The 26,765-nt window shown below is 56.2% G+C and overlaps 2 protein-coding genes across 5 annotated transcripts in view; one reads left to right on the top strand and one right to left on the bottom strand.

The window, feature by feature from the left end:
• Positions 1-18,509, top strand: part of MEGF8 (multiple EGF like domains 8) — a 47,688-nt gene extending 29,179 nt beyond the window's left edge. For all 3 annotated transcript variants that reach the window (XM_033846416.2, XM_033846418.2, XM_073795892.1), the window contains 10 exons: positions 759-882; positions 1,024-1,237; positions 1,388-1,602; positions 6,262-6,469; positions 6,663-6,822; positions 7,249-7,441; positions 7,924-8,094; positions 8,256-8,386; positions 8,888-9,020; positions 11,227-18,509. In XM_033846416.2, coding sequence (XP_033702307.1) covers positions 759-882; positions 1,024-1,237; positions 1,388-1,602; positions 6,262-6,469; positions 6,663-6,822; positions 7,249-7,441; positions 7,924-8,094; positions 8,256-8,386; positions 8,888-9,020; positions 11,227-12,495 — 2,818 coding nt within the window. In that variant the 3' untranslated portion in view covers positions 12,496-18,509. The remainder of the gene's footprint in view (positions 1-758; positions 883-1,023; positions 1,238-1,387; positions 1,603-6,261; positions 6,470-6,662; positions 6,823-7,248; positions 7,442-7,923; positions 8,095-8,255; positions 8,387-8,887; positions 9,021-11,226) is intronic.
• Positions 18,390-20,684, bottom strand: CNFN (cornifelin). Of its 2 annotated transcripts, none has more exons than XM_033844442.2 (4): positions 20,573-20,684; positions 19,306-19,413; positions 18,712-18,848; positions 18,390-18,615 (listed from the first exon to the last, which is right to left on the bottom strand). In XM_033844442.2, exons 2-4 carry the CDS (start codon positions 19,409-19,411, stop codon positions 18,526-18,528), a joined length of 333 nt encoding a protein of 110 aa, XP_033700333.1. In that variant the 5' UTR covers positions 19,412-19,413; positions 20,573-20,684; the 3' UTR covers positions 18,390-18,525. The 2 variants fall into 2 exon arrangements, with proteins under 2 accessions (XP_033700333.1, XP_033700331.1); XM_033844440.2 differs by lacking the exon at positions 20,573-20,684 and adding an exon at positions 19,869-20,554.
• Positions 20,685-26,765: the final 6,081 nt, after the last annotated feature.

Here is a 26,765-nt window from a genome sequence, read left to right as displayed (position 1 = left end):
TTGTCTGGAGTTTGGGAATCCAAACATATCAGGAGGCTGAAGGCGCTGTCCTAGGTTTAGCACAAACTAACTTGACTGCGCAGTTATCCTGCACTGGTATGAGGCTACTAACGTGGTATGAGGCTACTAACGGGCTTTATTTTGTCCCATTAAATGTGTCACCATGTTTACTACAGAATATTAAAGGGTTTGATTTTTAGGGTGCTCCCCCAGACTCTGCTAGGGGTATTATGTAACAGCGGGTACACCCACTGCTTTTCTGAAACCTGGAAAGTTCTGAAACAGGTGTGCCTTCAAGGATTTTGAGTGAGGGATTATGGCCCTCCACTGTGGGTGATGGGGAGGCACAGAAGGTTTAAGCAGGAGAGGGCAGGGGCAGGCTTGTGAAGGAGGGGGTGGTGAGGGGAGGCTGCAGGTGGAGGCCTGGAAGGGGGAGGCTTGAACTGGGCGGGGGCTGCAGGGCTGGAGGAGGAGGGGATGGTCAGAGAAGAATTCAGGAGGCAGAGGCCTCGGTGGCTGGAGGGCCAAGAGGCCATGGGATATCGTCCAGTGTCTCTGACCTGGGTGATAGGTGGACGTGGGACCATCACCAAGGGAGTTGGGGAGGAGCAGGTTTGGGAGGCCTGTGCTGAGAGCACTTGGGAGTGCATATGTGGGACCTGCAGGCCGGTGTCCACGAGGCACCAGGAAGAGGCGAGGGTGAGGAGGAAGGGTGGGGCCTGGCTGAATGTGATGAGCCAGACCTCCTATCTCCCCAGGCTGGGCTGTGGTGGTCCCCCCTGCTCTCCAATGCCCCACTCCCCCGAGGAATGTCGACGTCTGCGGACCTGCAGTGAGTGCCTGGCCCGCCATCCCCGGACCCTGCAGCCTGGAGATGGAGAGGTGAATGATGGGGGTGGGGGTGGGAAGGGGGCGTGGCTCAGGCACCACTGAGCTCTTCAGCTGGGATTGGGTGGCAAGACCTGAGGCTGGAGGGATGCTGGGGGCCCTGACAACCCCGCTGAGCCCGTATCCCCCCGCCAGGCATCTGCCCCCCGCTGTAAGTGGTGTACCAACTGCCCTGAGGGTGCCTGCATCGGGCGCAATGGGTCCTGCACCTCGGAGAATGACTGTCGCATCAACCAGCGAGAGGTCTTCTGGGCTGGGAACTGCTCGGAGGCCGTGTGTGGGGCGGCCGACTGCAAGCAGTGCACAAGGGAGGGCAAGTGCATGTGGACGCGGCAGTTCAAGAGGACTGGTGAGCGCTGAGGCTTGCTCCCCGAGAGGAGAGTTTGGGGGCCTGGATTCCTGCTGCAAGGACGCAAGGGGCTCAGGGGCCTGGTTTGAGGGAGGAGGGGAGGGGCTGGGGGCCCGGACCTGCTTCTAATCCGTGTGCCCCCAACCCCAGGGGAGACCCGCCGCATCCTCTCGGTGCAGCCCACCTATGACTGGACGTGCTTCAGCCACTCTCTGCTGAACGTGTCCCCGATGCCGGTGGAATCATCGCCCCCCCTGCCCTGCCCCACGCCCTGTCACCTCCTGCCCAACTGCACCTCCTGCCTGGACTCCAAGGGTGCAGACGGGGGCTGGCAGCACTGTGTCTGGAGCAGCAGCCTCCAACAGGTACTGACTGCCCCCAGCGGGGTGTGCTGTGGCCCTCCTCCCTGCTGCACACTGACCTTTCTCCAACCCCGCCGCCGCTGTCCTATGTCCGCCTCCATTTCCTTAGGGCTGGTCCCACCATCACACTTTCTCTTTCTTCCCACTTTCTCTTCTCTCGCCCCTTCCAACATCTCTTTCTTCCCTCTTTGCCTTGTTCTTGTTGTTGGTTTTTTTTTTTTGGCTACGTCGCACGGCTTGGGGGATCTTAGTTCCCTGATCAGAGATCGAACCCGCGCCCCCAGTGGAAGCGTGGAGTCTTAACCACTGGACCACCAGGGAAGTCCCTCTCCTTGCCTTGTGAGTCTCCCTGTCATGTCCCAGCACCCGCTTCCTGACTCCTCAGCCCTGGTGTCTCTCCAACTCTCAGTTAAGCTCTCCTCGCCCCATCCTTCCCAGGACTCAATACCATCTCCCTTCTCCCTCTCACACCTTTCCACTTTCCTCCTCCATCTCTTTCTCTCTCTACTTTTAGAAGTTTTGGTTGTGAGAAACAGAAACCCACTCGAGCTGGTGTTATTATAAGGAACCGCGGGTATTTGATGTTGTCTGAAGGTAGGAAGTACTGTTGCTTCATCCTTCTTGGGCCGCCTGGTCTCTGATCTCAGCTGTTTTCTGCGCGTCTCCATCCTCTGGTTTCTCTCGGCTTGATCATCAACACACACCACCTCAACTGGCAGACCTTGACCCTCAGTCTGTGTGACTTCCTTTTTTTTTTTTTTTTTTAAATATTTATTTATTTACTTGGCTGCGTTGGGTCTTAGTTGCGGCCTGTGGGCTCTTCGTTGCGGCGTGCAGGCTTCTCTGTAGTTGTGGCACACGGGCTCAGTAATTGCGGGACGCAGGCTTAGTTGCCCCACAGCACGTGGGATCTTAGTTCCCCGACCAGGGGTCGAACCCGCGTCCCCTGCATTGGAAGGCGGATTCTTAACCACTGGACCACCAGGGGAGTCGCTATGTGACTTTCTAATTCCAGAGACTACAGTCATCTCTGTGTTCTTCTGTTAGTTCACATTCTCAGGGAAGACTTCAGCTCAGCTCACGAGTTAGATGTCCAGCCGTGGTCCAGTGAGGTGTGGCCAGGGAAGGGAAGGAGCACTGCTTCTGACACAGCCATTCAGACCCACCCCTCATCTATGGCTATGGTCTAGAGAGATGATTCTTGAACATGGGCATGGTCTGGGGAGGTACAGTCCACCCTTTGGCTGCCCAGTGCGTGCTGTCTCATAAGGTCCATTCCAAAGATGCCTCTGGGGGGAATTCCCTGGTGGTCCAGTGGTTAGGACTTCGCACTTTCACTGCCGAGGGCCCGGCTTCAATTCCTGGTCAGGGAACTAAGATCCCACAAGCCGTTCAGTATGGCTGAAAAACAAAACAAAACAAAAAAACCAAAGATGCCTCTGCCTGGCATGATTTAGCTGTCCCAGTGGCAGACACAGGCAGTCAGCCCCAGCCCCACCCCAGCAGGAGATAAGAAAGCTTCAGCTACTGCTGTCATATCCAGAAACAGTGTCACTGGGCCAGAGTTGTGAGTCTGTCTACTCCTCATTCATCTTTTTTTTTTTGGCGGTATGCGGGCCTCTCACTGTTGTGGCCTCTCCCGTTGCGGAGCACAGGCTCCGGACGCGCAGGCTCAGCGGCCATGGCTCACAGGGCCAGCCGCTCCGTGGCATGTGGGATCTTCCCAGACCGGGGCACAAACCCGTGTCCCCTGCATCGGCAGGCGGACCCTCAACCACTGCGCCACCAGGGAAGCCCTACTCCTCATTCATCTTTATTGTGCAAGATTGTGCAAGACCCAACTGAGGTGTGATTACTCACCATCTCACAACCCAAGAGCCTACACGAGTCTTTGGTAAAATAGGAGTGCTGTCAACAGACCCTGTCTGGGGTGTTTTCCAACACCAACAACCAATTCTCCAGTTCTCTGGACGCCAACTATGTGTTCAACAATTCAGTTAATTTCTGACACTATCTACGTGACATCAGAGTCACATCCCACAGGTTAAAGTGTTCAGTTCCACAAGACTGCTCCCCCTTCAGATGGCAGCCACAAATCCAGGCTAACTGGCTGTACATTGGGGGTTCCCACCATCCCCTCTGCAGGGTTGATAATGTGCTAGAATGGCTCACAGAGCTCAGAGAAACGTTTACTTACTCACACTGGTTTATTATAAAGGATACAGCTCAGGAAGAACCAAATAGAAGAGGTGAATCGGCAAGGCATGCAGTTTCCATGCCTTCACTGGACATGCCGCCCTCCCAGAGGATGCACTCATCAACCCGGAAGCTCTCTGAATCGCATCGTTGTTGTTTTTTTTTTTTGGCCGTGCCGCGCGGCTTACGGGATCTTAGTCCCCCGACCAGGGATTGAACCCCAGCCCACAGCAGTGAAAGCACAGAGTCCTAACCACCGGACTGCCAGGGAAGTCCCCTGAATCTCATGGTTCAAGTGTTTTTATAGAGCTCAGTCTCTCCCCTGACCCCCCGGTGGGTGGGTGGGGCTCTAATCGCTTGGTTTTTCGGCTGACTCCCCTAAGTCACCCCGTAAGCATAAACTCAGGTGTAAAAGGGGTCCCTTATGAACAGCAAAAGACGTCCCCACCGCTCAGGAACCCCTATGTGTTTTAGTAGCTCAGTACCAGGAACCAGGGACAAAGGCCAGATACATTTTTGTGTCATACCACACCGTCCCATAGGAAGGTCGTCCAAGTTAGATGGGAGAATGTATGTAGAGCGTGGAGCCCGGCCTGCTATTCAGTAAAAACTCAGTAACATCCCCATGTTCCACCCACTGGGAGGATTCCCAGTCTCCGCTGTCTGGGTCACACCAAGAGGGTCAGTGCAGCGGCTGGGAGTGGGGGGTGCTCCCCATGGGGCTCTCAGCGTGGCTGCAAGGGCAGAGGTCCCCTGCGGTGGCACCTCTAACGAGCAGAGGCCTCTCGTCCTCAAGCCTGGGGTCCTTCCGGTGATACACGTCCTCCCTAAATATTATTGAGATTTCCATTATTTGTTTTTATTGGGATCCCAGGAACTGGAAGGCAACACCAGAGAGCCTGCAGGCAGCTCAGGAGGTGTGAGGCGGGAGGGGGTGGTGGGGCGGCTGAATGGAGAGCGCGGAGCTGATGCTGCGTGGGAATGTCAGAGGGCTGCTGCCAGCTCTTCTGATTTCTGGGAAAATCAGTTAAAACTGTTGGCTCGAGTGTTTTAAAAACACAGATCAATCATAACAGGTGCGCAGACCAGACCTGTTGTGATTTCGCTCAAGGGCAGCCGTATTTTAACAGTCAGGCATTGTTCTTCTAAATGCCTTTGGCCTCAGAGCCTGGGGCAGACAACAAGGTGCTCCCTTCCCTGGCTGGCTGGCTGGCTGGCTGGCTGGCTTTTTCCCTCCTTCCCTTTGTCCTTTTACCAAATTCTTCATAGAGCACCTTCCTTGCGCTGGGCACTTTGCTAGGCTGTGGGCATATGTCAGCAGGTGAGCTAGGATCCTGCATCTCTTCCAGGAACACAGGAAATGCAGTTTATGGTCTTGGGCAGCAATCACATTTGGCCACTAGGGGGGGTCCCAGCAGAAAGTGCTGAGCAGACTGGAGCCTCGGGCTTCTCTTGGCCCCCTTCCAGGTTGCCCCTCTGTTTGTCAAGGGGTGCACTAAATTCAGATCTGGAAGCCTAACCTGGAGGAGCATTTGGCTGTGGCAGTTCAGCCAGGCTCGGCTCATCACCGGCGTAACCCACAGGGACTCAGAGCTCCGGCCACAGCTATCAGGGTTTTCTATTTCAGGACTGCATGGTTGCTTTGTTTCTTCCTAAGTGCTTCCAGACAGCCAGCCTAGACTAATCTCTTTCCTCTTGTACTTTACTTAAGGCCCAAGCCGTAAATAAAATGCTCTCATACACTGAGGTAAGTTTCCAGGAGTGTGAACCTCGTTGAGCACCGTGTCTGGGTCCCAGGACACAATAAGTGATGGTGTGTGAGCTGCTGAGTCCTGACCACGGACTCCTCAACTTCCCAGCCAAGGGCGGGCGGATCCTGTTGCCCCAGCAGCTGGGTCCATGTTCTAAGAGGCTGTGGCTGGCAACCCCCCTCCTGATGCTTGTTTCTTTTTCCACCTGGGATCATTGCCTTTCTTTGATTGTAAGAAACAGCTGCATCCCAAGCCAGGTGGGTAAAGGGGCTCATTAGACCAACACAGTGGTGCCTCTTGTAACCCAGGTAGAAAGTGCAGCCAGGCCCTACCAGGGACTGGAGGTGGAGCCTGGAAAGCTGCCTGTCTCCCTGTCTTTGGGGTGTGTGATTCTCATCTCTGCTTCCTTCTGTCTCTGCTCTTTTCTTGCCTCTCTCTGTTCTCTTCATTTGCTGTCATTCGTTCATCCAAACGGCCCAGCCAGCCCTAGTCTACACAATCTAGTTTCAAGGATGTCCCTAGCCTGACTTCTGGTCTGAACTGCTAGTTACAAATGCTGAGGAGGGAGAATGTGATGACCCCAGCTGATGTCCATTTTGGTCCACCCGGTTGTGGCCAGCAGGGGTGAGATCTCTGAGAAGAGGGTGCAATCCAGGAAGACACCCAGGAGGTGTTTGCTTGATCTTCTTTCTCTGCCCTTTCCCCTCCCCTGTAGTGTCTGAGCCCCTCCTACCTGCCCCTGCGATGTATGGCTGGAGGCTGCGGGCGGCTGCTCCGAGGACCCGAGAGCTGCTCCCTGGGCTGTGCTCAGGCGACACAGTGCGCCCTGTGCCTGCGGCGGCCCCACTGTGGCTGGTGTGCCTGGGGGGGCCAGGATGGGGGTGGCCGCTGCCTGGAGGGTGGACTCAGCGGCCCCCGCGATGGTGAGACGGGTTTTTGGATGGGGTGAGTGGGGCTGGCTCCTGTCTGCGTTCTGACGTGGGGTTGGTTCAGGGAACGTGGAGGGCCGCCGGGGGCTCTCACAGGTGGCGCTCAGGGGAAGGGGGAGCAAGGGCCCGGGTGGCTAGGTGAGTGGTTCAGAGGCCTCCACAGTGAAGCCCTGTATCCTCGTGCCAGGGCTGACATGTGGACGACCTGGGGCCTCCTGGGCCTTCCTGTCCTGCCCCCCTGAGGACGAGTGTGCAAACGGGCACCACGACTGCAATGAAACACAGAACTGCCATGACCGGCCCCACGGTTACGAGTGCAGCTGCAAGACGGGCTACACCATGGACAAGTGAGGCTACAGGCCAGACGCGGGGGCTTGGGTGGGGTTGAGGGGAGCAGGGCCAGGCAGACCGTGGGGTGGGAGAGTCTGTGGGGAGCGGTAGACGACGGGGCATGGATCAAAGTGGGACGCAAGAAAACATAGTCCAAGGTGTGGAGGAGGGTGTGAGGGCGGGGGCTAGGTCGTGGAGGGCAAGGTTGGTCAGTTAGTTTAACAGGATACCCTGGGAAGGGGGTCATCGCCCCTGGAGGAGGTGCTGGGCTGGACCCGGGGCAGGGGAGTGATGCAGCGGACGGGGGGGTGGACTAGTTGCGAAGAGGGTGGGCTGGCCGGTGGTGGCCTCAGAGGTGCGGTGAGGACCGTGCTGACGGCTGGGTGTGCCTTTGGGAGGGAGCGGCCCGCTACCCTGCGCTGACTCCTGCCCCACCCCTGCAGCGTGACGGGGCTGTGCCGCCCCGTGTGCGCCCAGGGCTGCGTGAACGGCTCATGCGTGGAGCCCGACCACTGCCGCTGCCACTTCGGCTTTGTCGGCCACAACTGCTCCACGGAGTGTCGCTGCAACCGCCACAGCGAGTGCGCCGGTGTGGGGGCCCGCGACCACTGCCTGCTCTGCCACAATCACACCAAGGTGTCCGTCCGGGACCTCAGGCCCTCGCCCCGGGCCTCTGTGCCTTCAGCCTACACTCAGGCATCTTGAGCCTCCTTCCAAGCCCCAGTGAGCTAGGCACAGGGAGGAGGGGGCCTAGCCCTATGCCAAGGAAGTACGAGAGGACCCTGGGGACACCATCTGGGTCTGTACCACAGAGGGGCCGCCCTGGATAGCGGGACAGAATTACTACTGGACCAGGGAGGGGGATCCCGTGGAGGAGCATCTGGGATCCTGCGGGGAAGGGCTTTCTGAGCGCAACACTGGGGCTGAAGGGGAGTGAAACCCCATCACTGGAGGTGTGCAAGTGAAGGCACAGGGCTCAATGGCAGATGGGCTGGGACTGCCCAAGCCAAATGCCTGAGCTGTTGCTGCCCTCCCCTGGTGCTCTCAGAACCTTCCCCCAGCTCTCACACCCACTGTGACTCTTCACCCCCTCTGACCGCCCTGTCCCTGGTTTCCAGGGCAGCCACTGTGAGCAGTGCCTCCCCCTGTTCGTGGGTTCAGCCGTGGGGGGCGGGACCTGCCGGCCCTGCCACGCCTTTTGTCGGGGCAACAGCCAGGTCTGCGTCTCCAGGAAGGAGCTTGAAATGGCCAGGAGGGAGCCGGAGAAGTACTCGCTGGATCCAGAGGAGGTGCAAGAGACTGGGGTCCCGAGCTCCTGGGTCTGAAGGAGGAGGGGCTGGGGGCTCCTAGTCTGAGGGAGGAGGAGGCTGCCGGGCTCTGGACTCCTGGCTCTGAGGGAGGAGGGGCTGGTCCATGCATTTCTGTGATCACCCTGTCCTTCCTCGGCCAGATCGAAAACTGGGTGACAGAGGGGCCTAGTGAAGACGAGGCTGTGTGTGTGAACTGCCACAATAATAGCTATGGGGACAAATGTGAGAGCTGCCTCCATGGCTACTTCCTCCTCGACGGGAAGTGCACCAAGTAAGTGGAAGGGGGGCCAGGAACCCTTGCCCCGCTCAGTAGGAACAGCTCTGGGAGCCAGGCTCCTCTCCCCAGTCCTCTGCCCTCAGTCAGGAAAGGCTGAGATCCCCTGAGGCACGGGTTGGGGGCAAAGAACTAGACTCAGGTGGGAGACCCTCTCCCTCAGGCCAGTGCTGAAACGCAGGCTACCGAGCAGCCCTGGTGGAGACTCTTGGGCAAAGAGAGAGAGCGAGGGCCCTGAGGGAGAGGCCTCAGGACAGCCTCCCCATTCCACCCCCTTCCTTCTGCGTGGTCAGTAAGCCCTGGAGTTCGTCCATCCTGGGTTCTAATCCTGACTCTGCCACTTACCAACACTGTGGCCTTGGGGTAAACGGCTTGACCTCTGTGAGCCTCAGTTTCCTCTTCTGGCCTCATGGGTTGGAGCTCACGTTTACAGCATCCAGCCTGGGCCCCTGTAGGTCGTGGGAGCTCTATAACCCCCGTCTTCTTCCCTCTCTTCAGATGTCAGTGTAATGGCCATGCAGACACATGTAACGAGCAGGACGGGACAGGCTGCCCGTGTCAGAACAACACAGAGACGGGCACGTGCCAGGGCAGCTCCCCCAGCGACCGCCGAGACTGCTACAAATACCAGGTGCGGCTGGAGAAGCAAGTTATGGGCCAAGGGCCCCGTGCCCAGAAGAGGTCAGGGCTGGGATGAGGTAGCCTGGCCCGGGCAGGACTGACAATGTGGTTCCGATATCAGTGGTCATGGGGATCAAGGTCGACTTGATAGACTGTTCCTGAGCCCTAGTCAGTTTCAGGACCCGGGTGGTGTTGCTGGGATCCCAGAAATGAGCCTCTTGTGGGTGGTGGAGGTGAGGAGACGGACTCCTGTACGGATAGTCACAACTTAGAGACTGCAGATGCCAGAAAACTCATCTCGTAGTAGCTTAAGCAAAAAAGAAAATGTGTTGGCTCTTAGCACTGAGGTCTGGAGTCCACTTGAGGAATGGGCAGATCCGGGTGCTCACACAGTGCAGTCAGGAGCCTTTCTTTCCCTGGGTCTTGACTCTGCTCTCCTCTGGGTTGGCTTCATTCTCAGGCAAGTTTTCGCTCAAGTGGTGGCCCTCACCTGATCACTTGGGGCCAGTAGGGGATCTCATATTATTACTAATACCCATATGCAAATTCCCCTTGAGTCCATATCCCCTTTCTTCAGCTGGGGGGCTCCTGGAGCCCCTGTACTGACTGCCTGGTTGGTTACTGTGTTGCAGGCTCACCTCCCACAGAGGGGATATTCCATGTTCCTTCCTTGGAGTACAGCTCCTACCACCCCACCCACCTACCTTCTCTCTAGTTCCAGAAGGAAGAGAGAATCCCTTGCTCGCCTCAGTCTCCCTACCCGTCTATTGGCAAAGATGTGACCACGCCCAAAATGGCGACAGAGCTTCACAAGCCTTACCCCTAACATTTCCATCCAAGACCAGAATTTTTGCTTTCTTTCTTTCTTTTTTTTTTTTTTTTCAGCCTTGCCGTGCGGCATGCATGATCTTAGTTCCCCAACCAGGGATCGAATCCGTGCCCCTTGCATTGGGAGCTCAGAGTCTTAACCACTGGGCCGCCAGGGAAGTCCCCAGAATTTTTGCTTGCTTGATGCATAATCAGAAGGCCCATTGGTCTTTGTCAAAACAGACAGCTTCAGAGCTTAATTCAGACCTCCTCCGCCAGCAGCTCTGTTGGTAGCTCTGAAACAGCAGTTTCTTTACCTTCTAATGATAGCAGTAGTGGTTAGTATGTCAGGAGTGCCTGCCATAGATACAGTGGAGACAGCACAGACACGGAAGGCTCATGAAGGCTGTGCTAGGGCCTCGGTGAGCTGTGGGCATAAGAGCAAAAGGAGGCTCAGAGACTTGTCCCAGGTCAGACAGCTGGCTGGGTTTGGAGCTTGGACTGACCCTGGTCAATCCCAGAGGTTGAGTGGTTTCCACTGGACTACAGGAATCAAAATAGCTGTTATCCAGCCAACTCATTCACTCGACACCTCTTTACTGAGCACCTAATATATGCCAGGCACTGTGCAAGGCATTGGGACACAGTAGGGAACAAAACAGGCAAAATGTTCTGTCCTCAGGGAGTTCATGGAGGAGTCCAGCAACCAACAAATGAATATGTCAGACATGTAGTGTGTTAGTGATGAGCAGTAAAGAGGAAAATTAAGCAGAAAGGAGGGCTAGGAAATGTTGGGAGCGGAAATGGTAGATACAGTGGCCAAGGAAGGCCTCAGTGAGAATGTGACACTTGAGTAAAGACATTCAAACATGGGGCGGGTGGTGCGGGGCAGGCAGGAGAGCGATCCAAGCGGAGGCTCAACCAGTGCAAAGGCACTGAGGCAGGACCTACCCAATATAGTCCAGAAACAGCAAGGCTAGCAGGCAAGGCTGGCTCACCTGTGCTGGTCCTGTGATTTCAGTAGTGTTTACTCTCTGTGTACAGAGGAAGAATCTCCAGTTCAGCAAGGTTAAGTCACTATTCCAAGGCCACACAGCTAGTGAGGAGGTAGAGCCAGGATTCAACAGAGCTCTTCATTGCTGTGCCTCAGAGTTCCAGAGGCCTTGCCACTAGGGTGCTCTGGTCACTGGGGTGACACCAGGAGCAGCAGTGCTGGAGTGTAGGATGCTGTTAGTGTCCACACGGTGTCAGGGAAATCCAGGGGGGTCACAAGGAAGCTGCTGGGACACTGTGGAAACCCAGGGCAGGGGCTGCTTACCAGTAGGTACAAAATGTCAGTCCTCCTTGGAGGAGGGCTGGACCCTGAGTTCAGCTCTGATGGCCGCTTCCACTCCCTACCCTGCCCGCAGTGTGCCAAGTGCCGGGAGTCATTCCACGGGAGCCCGCTGGGTGGCCAGCAGTGCTACCGCCTCATCTCCGTGGAGCAGGAGTACTGCCTGGACCCCACGTCCCAGACCAACTGTTTCCACGAGCCGAAGCGCCGCGCTCTGGGCCCCGGCCGCACTGTCCTCTTTGGCGTGCAGCCCAAGTTCACCAATGTGGACATCCGCCTGACGCTGGATGTGACCTTTGGCGCCGTGGACCTCTACGTCTCCACCTCCTATGACACCTTCGTGGTCCGTGTGGCCCCCGACACTGGCGTCCACACCGTACACATCCAGCCGCCACCGCCTCCCCCAGCCCCTCCACCCCCTGCTGACGGTGGGCCCCGGGGGGCTGGGGATCTGGGAGGACCTGGGGCCGGAGGTGGGCCGGCCACCCCAGCGGAGCCACGAGTGCGGGAGGTGTGGCCACGGGGCCTGATCACCTACGTGACGGTGACAGAGCCATCCGTGGTGCTGGTGGTCCGTGGCGTGCGGGACCGGCTGGTCATCACCTACCCGCACGAGCACCACACCCTCAAGTCCAGCCGTTTCTACCTGCTCCTGCTGGGCGTGGGAGACCCAAGTGGGCCCAGTGCTAATGGCTCGGCCGACTCGCAGGGCCTGCTCTTCTTCCGGCAGGACCAGGCCCACATCGACCTGTTTGTCTTCTTCTCCGTCTTCTTCTCCTGCTTCTTTCTCTTCCTCTCACTCTGCGTGCTGCTCTGGAAGGCCAAGCAGGCCCTGGATCAGCGGCAGGAGCAGCGCCGGCACCTGCAAGAAATGACCAAGATGGCCAGCCGCCCCTTTGCCAAGGTCACCGTCTGCTTCCCACCCGACCCTGCTGCCCCGGCCCCCGCCTGGAAGCCGGCCGGGCTCCCACCACCCACCTTCCGCCGCTCTGAGCCCTTCTTGGCACCCTTGCTGCTGACGGGGGCTGGCGGGCCCTGGGGACCCGTGGGAGGGAGCTGCTGCCCACCAACCATCCCTGCCACCACTGCTGGCCTGCGAGCTGGGCCTATCACCCTCGAGCCCACTGAAGATGGCATGGCCGGCGTGGCCACCCTGTTGCTCCAGCTGCCTGGCGGGCCCCATGCACCCAACGGCGCCTGCCTGGGGTCAGCCCTTGTCACTCTGCGGCACAGGCTGCATGAGTACTGTGGGGGGAGCGGGGGTGCTGGGGGCGGTGGGCACGGGGCTGGTGCAGGCCGGAAGGGACTGCTGAGCCAGGACAACCTCACCAGCATGTCTCTCTGACCCGTGGTGGGACCCTCAGCCACAGCAGTCGAGTCCCCTGAGGGGGCGCCCTGGACTTGGGGCCCCTCCACCTGGGACACTGTGTCCTCAGAGACCTCTGGTTTCCTTCCCCTGGGCGGGGTGGGGTGGGGTGGGGGGGGGTCCCCAGACAGGCCTTCTTTGTTCTGCATTCAACAATTATTTATTGAATACCTACTATGTGCCAGGCACTGTTGAAGGCACTGGGCAGAGCGGGAACCAAGACAGCCAAGGTTCCCTGATCTCGTGGGATTTAGGTTCTAGTGAAGGGATCCCGTCGGCATGCGCGCACATGCGCACACACAGACAGATGAGTCAGGCCATGGCGAATGGGACAAGTGCCGTGAGGTAGCAACGGAACATGGCTGTGAGGAACCTTGGGGTAGTCAGTTGGTCCCTGTGCGAAGCTAGACTTTAAGAAGGAAACTGGCTGTGGGAAGAGCTGTGGGAAGCGGGATCCAGGCAGAGGGAACTGTTAGGACAAAGGCCCTGAGGCGGGAACCAGCTTCTGTTATTGGAAGGATCGGAAAGCTGGCCAGTGTGACCCAGACCATGTGTGAAGAGGAGATGAGGTCAGGGTCAGGCAGGGGCGGATCACGCAGGGCCTGTGGGCCACACATAGGGTTTGGGGTTTTATTCTCAGGGCATTGGGCAGCCATCGGACAGTTTTAGGAGGGAGAATGACAGGATCCGATGTATTTAAGAGGTCACTCCGCTCTGTGGAGAGTGGACTGGGGACGGTGAAAGAGAGGCAGCAGGGGGACAAGAGATGGGCCAGATCAGGGAAGTGGCCGTGAGAAGAGGAGTCGGGAACAGATGCAGGCTGTGGGTGGAAGGATGTGACGATGGTGTGGACGTCGGAGTGAGGGAGGGAAGGAGTCCAGGCTGACCCCAACTTTGTGGCCCAAACTGCGGGTGGAAGGTGGGTTTATAAAGACGGGGCAGACTGGAGCTGTGGGGGGAAACCAGGAGTCCAGCTTTAGACCTAAGATCCCCTTTAGAGACATCTCTTCGGGTAGGTCCAAGCAGGGAAACACAGTCACCCGGAGTATTTTCAGCAAAGGGAGCTGAGTGCGGGGATTGGCTGTACCGGTGAGGGACGCTGCCGAGAAGAGATGGGACAGTGAGGCAGCCCAGGGGCGAGCCAGAGCAGGATGCTACTGCTGCCACCGCGAGGCTGGAGGGACGAGGCTCAGGTGGTGGTACCTGACCCCAGGTCCAGGGTCACTGTGCTCAGAGGGGTCATAAGGAGACAAAGCCCCTGCCTGAGATGCAGCCCCAGGAAGGGCAGGGTTGGGTGGGGGACACCAGGGTTGGGAATAGAAATGGCAGAGTTTTCAACATACAGCTCTCTTCCCAGACAACGCTGCCTTGAAGCAGCATCTGGCTTTTCCCCAGGGCCTACCCTCACCCCAGCCACCACCTTGCTGAGCCCTTCTGCCCCTTGAGGACCGCCTCTGCCCCCCATCCCCACCCCATCCTAACCATCTTGAACTTGGGACTTCTCCTTTCCCAAGACTCCATCCCTCAGCTGTTTTTTTGGACCTTGGAGAGCTGGGCCCCGTGTCTTCCTCTCCGTCTGAGGCCATGTGTGCCCTCAGAGGCCGTCTGAAAGAGGGGGAGCGATTAAAGCAACAAATAGTGTGGGGAAGATCCAGTGTCCAAGTGCTGTCTGTGTGCAGCAGATGGGCCGTCTTGGCTTTCTGGTGCTGACCCAGCACCTGAGAGCTGGTTAAGTCAGATAAATGTCCTTATCTTGGTGCCCCCTCCAAGCCGCGTGGCCTGAGCCTGGCTCTTCACTGTGTCTCCTGGCGGGGGTGGTGCCACTACAGAAGCTCTTGTTCCCCAGGAGGGATGAACTGAGGGGACATGAGGGCAGTGAGGCCTTTGACCCTTGCCCAGACCCCTGTCACAAGGAGACCCCTGCTCGTCTCAGGAAGGAAAACAGACTGCCTTGCTCCCAGGTTTGGGTTTTATTCTGGCCCCTGACGTAAGAGAATTCAGGCAGCGCAAAGACTGAGGTGAGGCCCTAGCACGGTGAGCTTTCTCTAATTCAAGTAGATTCTCACAGCCCAAACCAAAAGCATCATGGGAGCCTTTATCCACCAGTCCCCTGGCCAAGCAAGAGTGCTTTTGCGAGGGAAGGTGGGAGTGGGAGATCTCCATCCCGTCGGTGGGCCTCGCTCAGCGTGGGAGTCTTGCTGGGAGTGTTCCGCAGTGTACTTACAACCCAGCCCCTAGGCACAGGCCGGCTGCTTCATCTGCTTCTGAGCCAAGGACATGACGATGTGTTGGATTTAGGGGCCTGTGAATATCATGGTATTTTCAGACTTCATGAGCAACTTAAGGAGTTTTCAGGGATTGCCCTGCCCACACGTTCTGCCTTTATGAGCTGATGGTCGTACCTAACCTCCAAGACGTGACTGTGAGCTTACATTTTACTGAACACCAATGCTAGATGCTCGCTATTATGATCTTTCCAACAGTCAAATCTATGAGGTAGGGACCATGTAATCCCCATCTTGCAGATGAGAAGACAGAAGTTCATAGACACTGTTTAGCTGTTGAGCGACAGCTGCCATTTGAACCCAGACCTGACTCTCACATCCATGTTCCTGACCACCAGTCTCTTCCACTTCCCAAGGAAGGACTGCTATATTTAGCATAAGTTGACCTAGCTGTCTCAGCACAGAGTGGACACTAGGAGTAGGTGTTCAAAATGGTCAATATCTGCTCAGGATAAGGCAGAATTTCCCAACTGGGGAGCCAACTAGCAGTGGGACACGCTGCCTCAGGGAGTCCTGAGGCCAGTGGGGTCATCCCACATAACCAGAAAGGAGTTAAGGTGGTTATTCAAGACTCCCCCATGGGGGCTTCCCTGGTGGCGCAGTGGTTAAGAACCCGCCTGCCAATGCAGGAGACATGGGTTCGAGCCCTTGTTCGGGAGGATCCCACATGCCACAGAGCAACCAAGCCCGTGCGCCACAACTACTGAGCCTGCGCTTTAGAGCACGCGGGCCACAACTACTGAAGCCCGCGCATCTAGAGCCCGTGCTCCACAACAAGAGAAGCCACCGCAATGAGAAGCCCGCGCACCACAACGAGGAACAGCCCACGCTCACCGTAACTAGAGGAAGCCTGTGGTGCTCGTGCAGCAGCGAAGACTCAACACATCCAAAAATAAATTAATTAATTGAAAGTGCTGGCCCTCTGCCAGGTCCTGCTAAATGCTTAGGGGAAAGAAAAAAAAAACGACTCCTCCATGTTGTGTTTGGACCCTTTGGTAAGGTCTCTTATTAGCAGTCACCCTGTGACTTTGCCTTCCTGAGCAGCGCGTTTGCACTCTGACTGGACTTTTCCTCTGGGGCACAGAGCCACCTTCTCTTCAGCTCCTGTCACTGCTATGCAGATGCCCCTGTACCAGTGCCCCACAGCATGTGTTCCTCGTTTTCCACGTCAAACCCTCAGCAGTTGCCTCTCCCTGATACCCACACACCCGAATGCAAGGGGCTTGTGGTGAAGTGAGAGAAAGCCTGGACACGGGATGCTAGGGACCTGGATTCTAGCCCATGTGTGGCCACTGATGGCCTAGGGACTTCAGGAGAAGGGGAGAAATTTTACCAAGGGCCTACAGCACTCCAGCGCTGTGCTGGGTGCTTGGCATGAGTCTTTTAATCTCCCCAACGTCACAGCTGGGAGGTATGGGCTTGTTCCCCCATTCTGCAGATTCGGAAATTAAGTCCCTTGCCTAAAAACTCAGAGCAGATTAGTAGACGAGTCCAGATTCCGACACAAGCCTGTCTGACTTTCCATTGCCCCCCTGTATTACCTCTAAAATCTCTTCCCTTTTCTAAGCCAACGTCTCCCACCTGTGATCACACATTGTCTCCACCTCCACTGGGCTCCGCACTGTTCTGGACATACAGCCGTCAACAAGGTCCCTGCTCTCATGGAGCTGACAAGCCAGTGGGGAGCCAAATAATAAAAGATTCGGTATGTTGGAAAATGACTGGATAAACGAGGCAGTGAAGGAGGGGAATGGGGAGGTAGGTACTTGCTCTTTAAGGTGGAAGTGGGGGGGCTCACTTTTTCTTTTAATTTATTTTTGGCTGCGTTGGGTCTTCATCAGTGCGTGCGGGCTTTCTCTAGTTGCAGCGAGCTGGGGCTACTCTTCGTTGCGGTGCAGGGGCTTCTCATTGCAGTGGCTTCTCTTGTTGCGGAGCCCTGGCTCTAGGAGCGTGGTTTTCAGTAGTTGTGGCTCACGGGCTCTAGAGTGCAGGCTCAGTAGTTGTAGCGCACGGGCTTAGTTTCCCTGCAGCATGTGGGATCTTCCCGGACCAGGGATGGAACCCATGTCCCCTGCATTGGCAGGCGGATTCTTAACCATCTGCGCCACCAGGGAAGTCCTGGGCCTCACTCTTAAGATGACATGTGAGCAGAAGTGAAAGAGTGAGCCATAGGGACATCTGAGGAGAGAGAGTTCCGAGTTGAGGGAACAGCCAGTGCAAGGATCCTGACGTGGGAGCGTGCCTAACATCTTAGAGAAACAACCAAGAGACTCGTGGAGTAGAGAGAATAAAGAGGAGGTAAGGTCACAGAGGGAATAAGAGGAAGATTGTGCGGGTCCTTGAGCCACCGTGAGGACTCTGGCTTTTACTACGAGCAGGAGGAGCCAGCAGAGGGTTCTGAGCACAGGAGGCATGTGATCTATTTCAGATGTCCACAGGGCTTCTCCGTGGGGAAGAGACTAAAAGGGTGGCGTTAGGGCAGGAAGCCCAGTGAGGAGCCACTGCATTTGTTTAGGCCGAAGAGGAGGGTGGTTGGAACAAGGAGGCGCAGTAGAATGGGAAGAAGGGAGATTCTGGATCTGTTCTGAAAGTAGAACCAACAGAATTTGTTGACAGTTTGGATACTGGGTGAGAGAGAAAGTGGGCAACAGAAGGGATGGCGTTCGCTATTTCCTGAGATGAGGAAGACTGTGGGAAGAGCAGACTTGGGGCGGTGGGGAATCAGGGGTCAGGTCTTAGACACGTTAAACTTAAGATGCCTATTAGACATTCCAAGTGAAGAATGTCACTCGATGGTTGAATACACACAGAGAGAGAAGAATAGCAAATAATACAAATAATATATGAATATTAGAATAGTTATACATTATTACATAATAATAATATTAACAACAGTTTGTTAAATTGACTCTGGTCTTTCCATCTGTTCCATCTCTTGCTCTCACAGTAGCCATATGACATATTAGGGATTATCCTCAGAGGGAGAAACAGACTCAGGTGTATTAATTTACTAAGAGAACACAGCTGGTAAGTGGCAAGAGTCAAGATTGAATCCCAGGTCTGTCCAACTTTGAGACCCAAACATTTCTAATCTGCTAGTCGCTTTTCAATAAAGGGGGTGGATTGAATTGTATGATCCTTGAGTATGCCTTTCAGCTCTAGAGAGTTTTAAACCTGACAGTTCTGTGCTTTGAAGACAAAGAGCCTCCGCATCTGTTAGGATTGTGTGCAGGCCAAGAGTCCACAGGTATTGAGTGAGCAGGGGGGCTCTCCTAATTTTTTCTTTGAATGGTTGGTACCCGGACAGTCCTCAGACAGCCTTTCTGGTTTGGCTAATTTTCAGGCTCTGGGCGGAGCTTCAGGTAGGCAGCTAGGGAGTTGGTGGTTTTCCTTTGTTAGTGAGGACTCCCTGGCTTAGTGAGGGAAGAGACTTGCCAATGTCGCACACAGCAGATCCGGCTCAAGCATCTGACTCGACTCTGGAACTCCTTCCACACCTAGGCATGTTCCCTGTGTCCCCGCCTCCCTCACCAAACCTCCTTCTCCACCCAGATTCCTTCCCTGGGACAAAAAAGGATGTAGGCGGAGTTGGTTTTTAGGTTTTTTTTTTTATTGTGGGTGCATTTCTGGTAGCGGGATAGGGCGGAGGGTCAGGATCTCCCAGGAGAAGGCAGAGGAGGGCAGGCGTGACGGGTGGAAAAGGAAAAAGGTGAGGGGAACGTCTTTACTCTCGGATCTTCAGCTCCCGCGCCATCTGACAGAGGGCGCAGGGCAAACAAAAGGTGAGGGCCGCCCAGTCTTTCGCGATAGAGCCCTGGAGGGTGGGAGAAAGAGGTTAGCAGTCCTAACTTGCATCCCAGGAGGCCCGTCCCCAGCCCTCGGCTCCTGCGGTCCCGGGCCCGGCGCGTACCTGGATGTGGTAGCGCTCGCGCATGCCGGTGCGCAGGGAGTTCAGGGCTCCGGGCAGGCAGGGAGTGCCGCAGCACTCGCCGAAGTCGTCGGAGATGCGGCAGGCGAGGCACAGAGGGACGAAAGTGCCGCACAGACCTGCAGGGGACGCGGGGCAATAAGGGCGGGGCCCACCGGGTGCCACCGGCCGGCTCTGCCTCGGGGAGGGGCTAGGCGGGGTCCGCGGCGCGCGGTTGAGGGGCCCAGAGGCAGCTGAGTGTTGGTGGAAGTGAGGGTCCCAGAGGGAATTAGGGGTCCGAAGAGTGGGGTTTCAAGATTGGGAAATAAGGTTTGAAGGGGGAGTTGGGGACCCAAGGAAGACAAGTGAGGGTGCAAGGGGGACGTTGAGGGTCCCAGTGGAAGTTGGAAGGTGTGAGGCCGGGATCCTAGGGAGTGTCGGGCGTCCCAGGAAGGCATGTGGGTTAGAGACTGGGAATTCAGGGTCCAAGGAAGGAGATGGGGAGTGGGGCTAGTAGGGCGAGGAAGGGGCTGGGGGTGACCTTCGCTCCCCTCCCGCTCTTTCCCCGGGCCTGGAGAGGGAGCGGCAGGCACTCACAGATGGGCATGTCACTGCAGCAGTCCATGAGAGTGGTGTTCCAGTCACTGAGCTGGCACTGGTAGCTGCTGGCACCCTGGGGCTGGCTGGTCACTGGGTAGGACATGGCTGCGGAGGGGAGAGGCGGGGGTCAGCGGGCAGCTTCGCAGCACCTCTTGGGCCCTTGCACCTATGCAGCCCCTCCCTCTGCCGGGCTGTCCGGGCGAGGCCACCAGGCCGCCCACTGAGGGGACACCACTGTGCCTCCCGCGTTCTTTATGCCACATCTGGGCATCGACACCCCAGTCTGTCCCTGTTGTTGGTGTCTCCTGCACAACTGGTTCGGCTGGAGGTGGGGTGGGTGGGGAGCCTGCAAGTCTAGGGAAGGTTGGCGCCACATGTGGGCGGGGCAGGGACCTGCCGCCGGTTCCTCCACGCCTGGGCCTGGGGACCTGGGTCCCTGCACGTCGGGGCATCTGGGGTGCAGGCAGGTGCCGTCTGTCTTCGAAGCCAGGGTGCCCAGGGGAAGGAAGTGGCCATGTTCCGGGGACTGGAAGGTTTGGGGTTCCATCCAGCGATCCCACCTTTGCCTTTCACGTTGTCGTGCATCTCAAATTGCATCTTGCTGGCCCTGAGGAGGTGGCCGTTGGGGACAGCAGATGTGGCAGTGGTGACAACGTCAGAATCTGTCCAAGGGATGCTGGATACTGGGGGAGGTCAGGGCAAGGGGCAGGGGCACTGGGGGCTGGGTTCTCAGGGGTAAGGATGCTGGGGAGAAAGAGCCATATCAGCTTGCCAGCTAGGAGAGACGTGGGATAGGGTTGTATGGGGTTGGGGGCGAGAAACTCGCCCATCTCTGTACAGCTGCCCTCCTCATACCAGAGGCAGAGCTGGAGAGAAAGACCAAAAGACAGAGATAGGCAGAGTCAGAGACAAGGGGAGAAAGAGATCAGAGGTAGGTGCCTATAGAGATGCCACCAGTAACACTCACACCTGCCCAGTACTGTTTTTCTGTAAGCCCATTTCACAGACAGCACACTGAGGCTCAGTGAGCTGAAGAGAAACGCCTCACATCTGATGGCCCAGCCAAGAGGGTTAGTAAAGGGGGTACTGGCCCCCAGAACTTCCAACTTCAACTCAGTGCCATCAGGTTGAGAAAGGGGGGTGGGTCACAGGGGGCATTGAGAAAGACAGGGATGTCCAGAGAGGTAAACAGTCAGAGACATGTAAGGGGGCAGAGAGACATGAGTGGAGTTGGGTGGGGGGAGAAGAGAGCAGAGGCACCAACCTTTGAGTAGAAGGCTGTGGGCAGATGCTCCTACCTGCAGGACTGCTACAGCGACGATGGAGACAGAGGTGTGGGTGACACCTGGGAACTGAGTTGCTTATATCTGGGCGGGCCACGTGGCCCTGGGTGGGGCTCTGACAGAGATGCCCAGGGAGCCAAGCCGGTCTGGCTGACCCTCTTCCCCACATTGGGACTTCCCCTTCCTCCTTCTCCATCCCTCATTCCCCTCTCCCGCCTCCTGCCTGGCCTCAGAGGACCAAGGAAATCGTGGGGGAGGGGGTCCAAGGATGAGGAGCTGGGAGTAGAGATCTAAAGGGAAGTGGGCAGAGAGACCAAGAGAGGGAGAGAGAAGGCTGAGGGGAGGTGCAAGGGGCACAGCTGTACAGACACCAAAAGAGAGGAAGAGACAAGAGAGATAGGGAGGGAATGGGAGACAGAGACAGAAGGAGAGGCCCAGAGGGGAGAGAGAGACAAGGAGATTCAGAGAGATGGAGAGAGATAAGATGAGAAGACATGGAGAGAGAGAGAAAGAGATGCCGAGACAGAGAGGCACAAAGATCTGGGGAGAAATAAAAAGAAAGGGGGAGAAGAGATTCAGAAAAAAGACACAAAGATAGAAAGGTGGAGTGTCAGGTGAGTGGAGGTACCAGCCACTGGCCATGCCAAGGCTTAGAGGGAAGGGAAACAGGGAGAGGAGAGAGGCTGGTGGTGCAGGAGAGTGCAGAGTGGGCTCCCACTGGGCCCTCTCCCACCATCCTTAGTGAGGCCCCGACTTCCCGGGCAGAAGGGGCTTTATGCCCCCATTCAGGGCCACTGGGCACATGGGGGGCAGTGTGCTTTGGGGGTGACCCATGCTGGAACCAAAGTAAAAAAACACACCTCACCCAAATCCAAATTGGGAAGGGAGGAGGCTGGGGACTGAGAAACTTCTGGTTCCTGAGGGAGGTGGATGTGGTCTAGGACACTTGAGTCCTAACAGAGCAGAGGACTGGGGCCCTGGACTCCTGGGTCTGAGGGAGGAGGGGGCTGGGCATCCAGACTCTTGGGGTTAAGCTAGGCTGCATCCCTGAGTGGGGTAGGGGTCCTGGGATACCCAGACTGCTGTCTTCCTGGGAGATGAAAGAGCTGGGGGCCTGGAGGCCTGAGTCACCAAAGTCTCCCCTCAACAGGTCTGGCGGGGTTGGAGGTGACTCAGTGAAGGAAGCAGAATTAGAGCTGGGTGGGGTTCCCACCACGGGTGTCACTCCAAAATTGTACGAGGCACCGGAACACTGGGGTGTCAGCTGCAGAGAAGGTGATGCTGTCACCACACTGGGTATGAGTATGGGGTGATGAGGTGGACCACCCTGCTGGTCTGGGATCCCAGCTTTCCCCCCACAATCCTTAATTTCCTGACACCACCCAGATGGCTTGCTGTCCTTGTCCCCAGACCTAAGGGCAGCACGCAACATCTTGTCTGTCAGTGTCCATCACTTGGTCCGGGATCCTGAATGTCTGGGAAACATCTTCTCCCCGCTTCTGTTCTAGGGTCCCTGTCCCCCACCCCGCCCCCACCCCCGTCTCTGCATCTTTGTCTCTCTGGCTCTGAATCTCTCCTTTCCTTCTTTCCTCATCTCTGCAGATCTGTTTCCAAATTTCTCCTGGTTCTCTGTCTCCTCATCTCTGAGTCTCTCTTCCCAAGCTCTGTGTCTCAGTGTCCTTATCCTGGAGCCTCTGCGTCCTTTCTCAGCATCTCTCCCCATCCTGAGGCTTACCCCATGGAGGCAGCCACAGAGCCCCATCCCCCAGCTGTCCAGACCATGGGCTGCAGGTGACTCAGGGTCAGACCCTAGGTCTTCCAAGACAACAACCTGAGTTGTCCTCAAGTTTCCTCTCCCAACTCTGACACAGCCTGGGGGCCCCAATTAGATAGATACAGAAACTCATGTACATGAGGAAATCAGGACTGGGAAAGCTGTGAGGTGGCCTGCTTGGGGGTGAGGAGGAGGGAAGTGGCAGGAAGAGGAGAGCTGGGGGCTGAGGAGTGAGCATGGCAGCGTCTCCAGGTTTCTGGCCTGCATCCCCCTCAAACAGGGTTGCCAGATAAAATGCAGGATGTTGGGATTCCCTGGTGGCGCAGTGGTTGAGAGTCCGCCTGCCAATGTAGGGGACATGGGTTCGTGCCCCGGTCCGGGAAGATCCCATGTGCCGCGGAGCAGCTGGGCCCGTGAGCCATGGCCGCTGAGCCTGCGCGTCTGGAGCCTGTGCTCCGCAATGGGAGAGGCCACAACAGTGAGAGGCCCACGTACCGCAATAAATAAATAAATAAATAAAAATAAAAAAATGCAGGATGTCCAGTTCAATTAGAATTTCAGATAAACAGCAAATACTTTTTTAGTATAAGTATGTCCCAAGTATTGTACGGAACATACTTATACTTAAAAAGTATTTGCTGTTTGTCTGAAATTCCATTTTAACTTGGTGTCCAGTATTTTTATTTGCTCAATCTGGAAACTTACCTTCAAAGAGGGGAATCCAAGTCCCTGGGTCTTTTCCCAGAACCCAGGAATCCCTCCTCAGAGTCCAGGTCCCACTCCCACTCCTCTCCTCCCCTAGAATCCATGAATGAGGTACCCAGCCCCTACTCCCTCAGAACCCAGGAGTCCAGGCCTCCAGCCTCTTTCTCCCCAGAATTCAGGTGTCCAGGCCAGGTCAGGATACAGTTGCCCAACGTGGGTTTCACAAGGCGGGTGTTGCCATCTATGGCACTGGCGGAACCGGTCTGGCTGAGCAGGCAAGTGAAGGGGCCCCCTTCCCATTGTAAGCCTGCTGCGTCCTCCAGGGCCAGCCCAACGGGGCTGGGAACGGAAGAGTAGGGACTCAGAGCTCTCGATGCGTCACCGTGTCTGGGTTTGGGTGTGTTGTATAGAGACATATCTATCTCTTTGGTGTGTGCTTCTCTAGGTGCTGTGCATCTGTGTGGGGTTTGTCACGATGTGCCTCTCTTTGCGTGTTCCTGTGTCCTGGGGTGTGACACGTGAGGACGTCTTTTCTATGTGCGCGTCTGTATTGCCCTCCTGTGATTCTCCCTACTGTGCATCTGTGTTTGGGTGTGGTCTCGGTTGTGAAAATTCCCTAATTCTGACTAGATTAAGGCAGGAATTAGTTTTTGAGTGGTTGCTTTGTATGCTGGACTCCAGAGCCAGAAAAACTTAGTTCAAATCTTGATGGCCTCTGAATGGCTATGAAACCCTGGGCAAACCACTAAACTTCTGTGGACTTCAATTTTTCCATCTACAAGATGGGTTGCTGGGAATAGAGTTGCTGAGAGGATTAAACGAGTTAATCCATGTAAAGAATTGCACCTGGACCATAGGAAACATTTTTCTGTTTATGGGGATGATGATGATGTTCTAGTTGCTGGAGATACAATAGTGAATAAAACCAAGTCTTTGCTCATGGACCTAGTAGGGATTAGATGAATGGCCTCTCTATGGCTGGGCATATAACTGCATAACTGGGGTGTCTGTTTTGCATGAGGAATGGGATATTTCTGTGTGTTGTCAGTGCGAGTGATTCCACGATTGTGTGCCTATGTGTGTCTTTGTAGGTAATTGCACATGCCGTGTGTGGATTCTCTGCTTGTGTGGGTGTAAATGCAAGATCACACCAAGCAGGTGTTGTGAGGACACATGGGGACAGAGGAAGAGCTGCACAGAGAGATGTGGATGTTTGTCCGTCCATTCCATAAGCATTTGCTGAGCCCCTGCGATGTGCCAGGACCTCTGGCAGGCATTGGTTCAAGGCCTGGGGGAAAGTAGAGAGACCTAGAGACCCACCTGGAAAGCTTTGGCTGCCCCAGGCTACTCTTTGTTGTGGTGCCCGGGCTTCTCATTGCAGTGGCTTCTTTTGTTGTGAAGCACGGGCTCTAGGCACGCGGGCTCAGTAGTTGTGGCTCGCGGGCTCTAGAGCACTGGCTCAGTAGTTGTGGTGCACTGGCTTAGTTGCTCCGAGGCATGTGGGGTCTTCCCAGACCAGGGCTCGAACCCATGCCCCCTGCATTGGCAGGCGGATTCTTAACCACTGTGCCACTGGGGAAGCCCCTATTATTTTTATTGTTTTCAGCATTTTAATCTCTCATTTGGTATGTATGATTTTCTCTTTGTTTCCACATGAGTCTCAAGTCTCCTCCTGCTCTGGGTTCCTTCTGCACACAGCACCCGCCCCTGGGTTCCCTTTCAGGGATGAGGAAAGAGCATTATCGAGGCCAGAGCTTCCCCTAAGCCTTTTCCTCTTCATCTCTACTCCAAGCCCCACCTCAGGACCCAGAATTCTGGCCTGGGGACAAGGCCTGGCTCCAGTACAATACAGAGCCACATAAAATCCCGAACCCCAAATCTGTCTTCCTTGGTCAGGCCAGTGACTCTTGGGATCCAGGAATCCCCGTCCCTAGAGCATGACCCTTCAGGTTCCCAGCTCCTCCCTCCCTCAAGATGCAGGAATCCGGACGCTCAGCCCCTTCCTCCCTCAGACTCAGAAGTCTAGGCTCCTCCGTTCCTCCTCCCTCAGGACCAAGGAATCCGGACTCTCTCATCCTCCCTCAGGACAGGATCAGTCCGTCGAACAGCCCAGCTTCGTGCAGCCAGAAACCTCGTTCCTCGTCCTTCTGCAGTCGCCCACGCCCTCAGCTACCTCCCATTTCTGTCTTTCTAGAGGCGTGTCTGACACGCGAGCACTCCTCGGCAGTCGAGCTGTGATAAGCCACCCACGACGTCAGTCACTATCTTCCAGCCAATAGACACTCCGCCTCCTAACTCCCTGGGCCACTCAGGGCAGGGCGAGTTCCCTAGTAGGCGAGGCCCACAGCTCGAGTCTGACAGCGATAGACTAGTCTCCCCGCCCGTCCTGTCGGCGTGTCAGGAGGTTCGCCGGTTGGTGTTGGGGTCTGCATCTTAGACGCTGGAGCGGCTCTTGAGTGGACACGTTCTGCGAGGCTGTCCTGGTAAACCCTTCACAGCACACCCAGTATTGGGGTTCTGGACGTAACTCGGACGGGAAACGGTGAGCCTGGGTGAGGCTTGAGGCGGAGCGGGGAGCTGGATGCACAATCTAAGAAATCCATCCATCCGTTCCCTTCCTCCCACCCTAAACTCGATTCTCGTCTGCCTCTACCCGTCCTGCTCACGCATGCGTTCAGTCCTTCCTGCCCTCATTAAGTACCTCGCTCATTGATTTCCTCGCATAGCCACTCACTCGCACCCGTTCATTCACACACTCAGCCACCCATTACTTAAACATTTTCTGAGGCTTCCAATGTGCTAAGCCTCGTGCTGGGCCATGGTGGTAACCAAGATGAATCAGGCCTGGGCTGTGTCCTCAAGGAGGCCTGGTCAGATGGGAGGACAGACCCACATACTGATATGCAGGGGTGGGCAGAGGCAGGGGAGTCCAAGAGAGTCTTTTTTGGGTTTAGTGGGTCAGGAAAGGTTTCAGAGGAGGGAACCTCCCTCTCCTGACTCCTCCTGCCTCCTTGATGTACCCCTGGGTTGTCTCCATTACGGTTTATCATAGGATACTGAATATAGTTCTCTGTGCTATATAGTAGGACCTTGTTTATCCATTCCATATTATAATAGATTACATCTGCTACCCCCAACCTCCCACTCCATCCCACCCCAATCTCTTCCCCCTTGGCAACCATAAGTCTCTTCTCTATGTCCCTGAGCCTGTTTGTGTTCATGAAGACCTTTTTTTTTTTTTTTTTTTGTGGTACGCGGGCCTCTCACTGCTGTGGCCTCTCCCGACACGGAGCACAGGCTCCAGACGCGCAGGCTCAGCGGCCATGGCTCACGGGCCCAGCCGCTCCGCGGCACGTGGGATCCTCCCGGACCGGGGCACGAACCCGCGTCCCCTGCATCGGCAGGCGGACTCTCAACCACTGCGCCACCAGGGAGGCCCCATGAAGACCTTTTGATATATGTGCGAAACAACCCTCAGTACCTCACCCACCTCTCACACACCTGAGTCTCCTCCCAGTAAAGAGTCTCACTGTCCACCTGCTCCCCTGTCCAGACCTGAGTGTCCCCTTCATCCCCTTGCCTTCCTGTAACCTCTGCTCCACCCTCAATAAGTCCCACTTACCCAACCTCAGTTATGGCTCTGGGATCTGCTCTGCCCCTACTTCTACTCCCTACCTTCATGGCCTCTGCCCCAG

The sequence above is a fragment of the Tursiops truncatus genome, chromosome 19 (genome assembly GCF_011762595.2).
Source record: "Tursiops truncatus isolate mTurTru1 chromosome 19, mTurTru1.mat.Y, whole genome shotgun sequence".
Taxonomy (NCBI): Eukaryota; Metazoa; Chordata; class Mammalia; order Artiodactyla; family Delphinidae; genus Tursiops; species Tursiops truncatus.
This window is presented reverse-complemented; position numbering and strand designations above follow the sequence as displayed.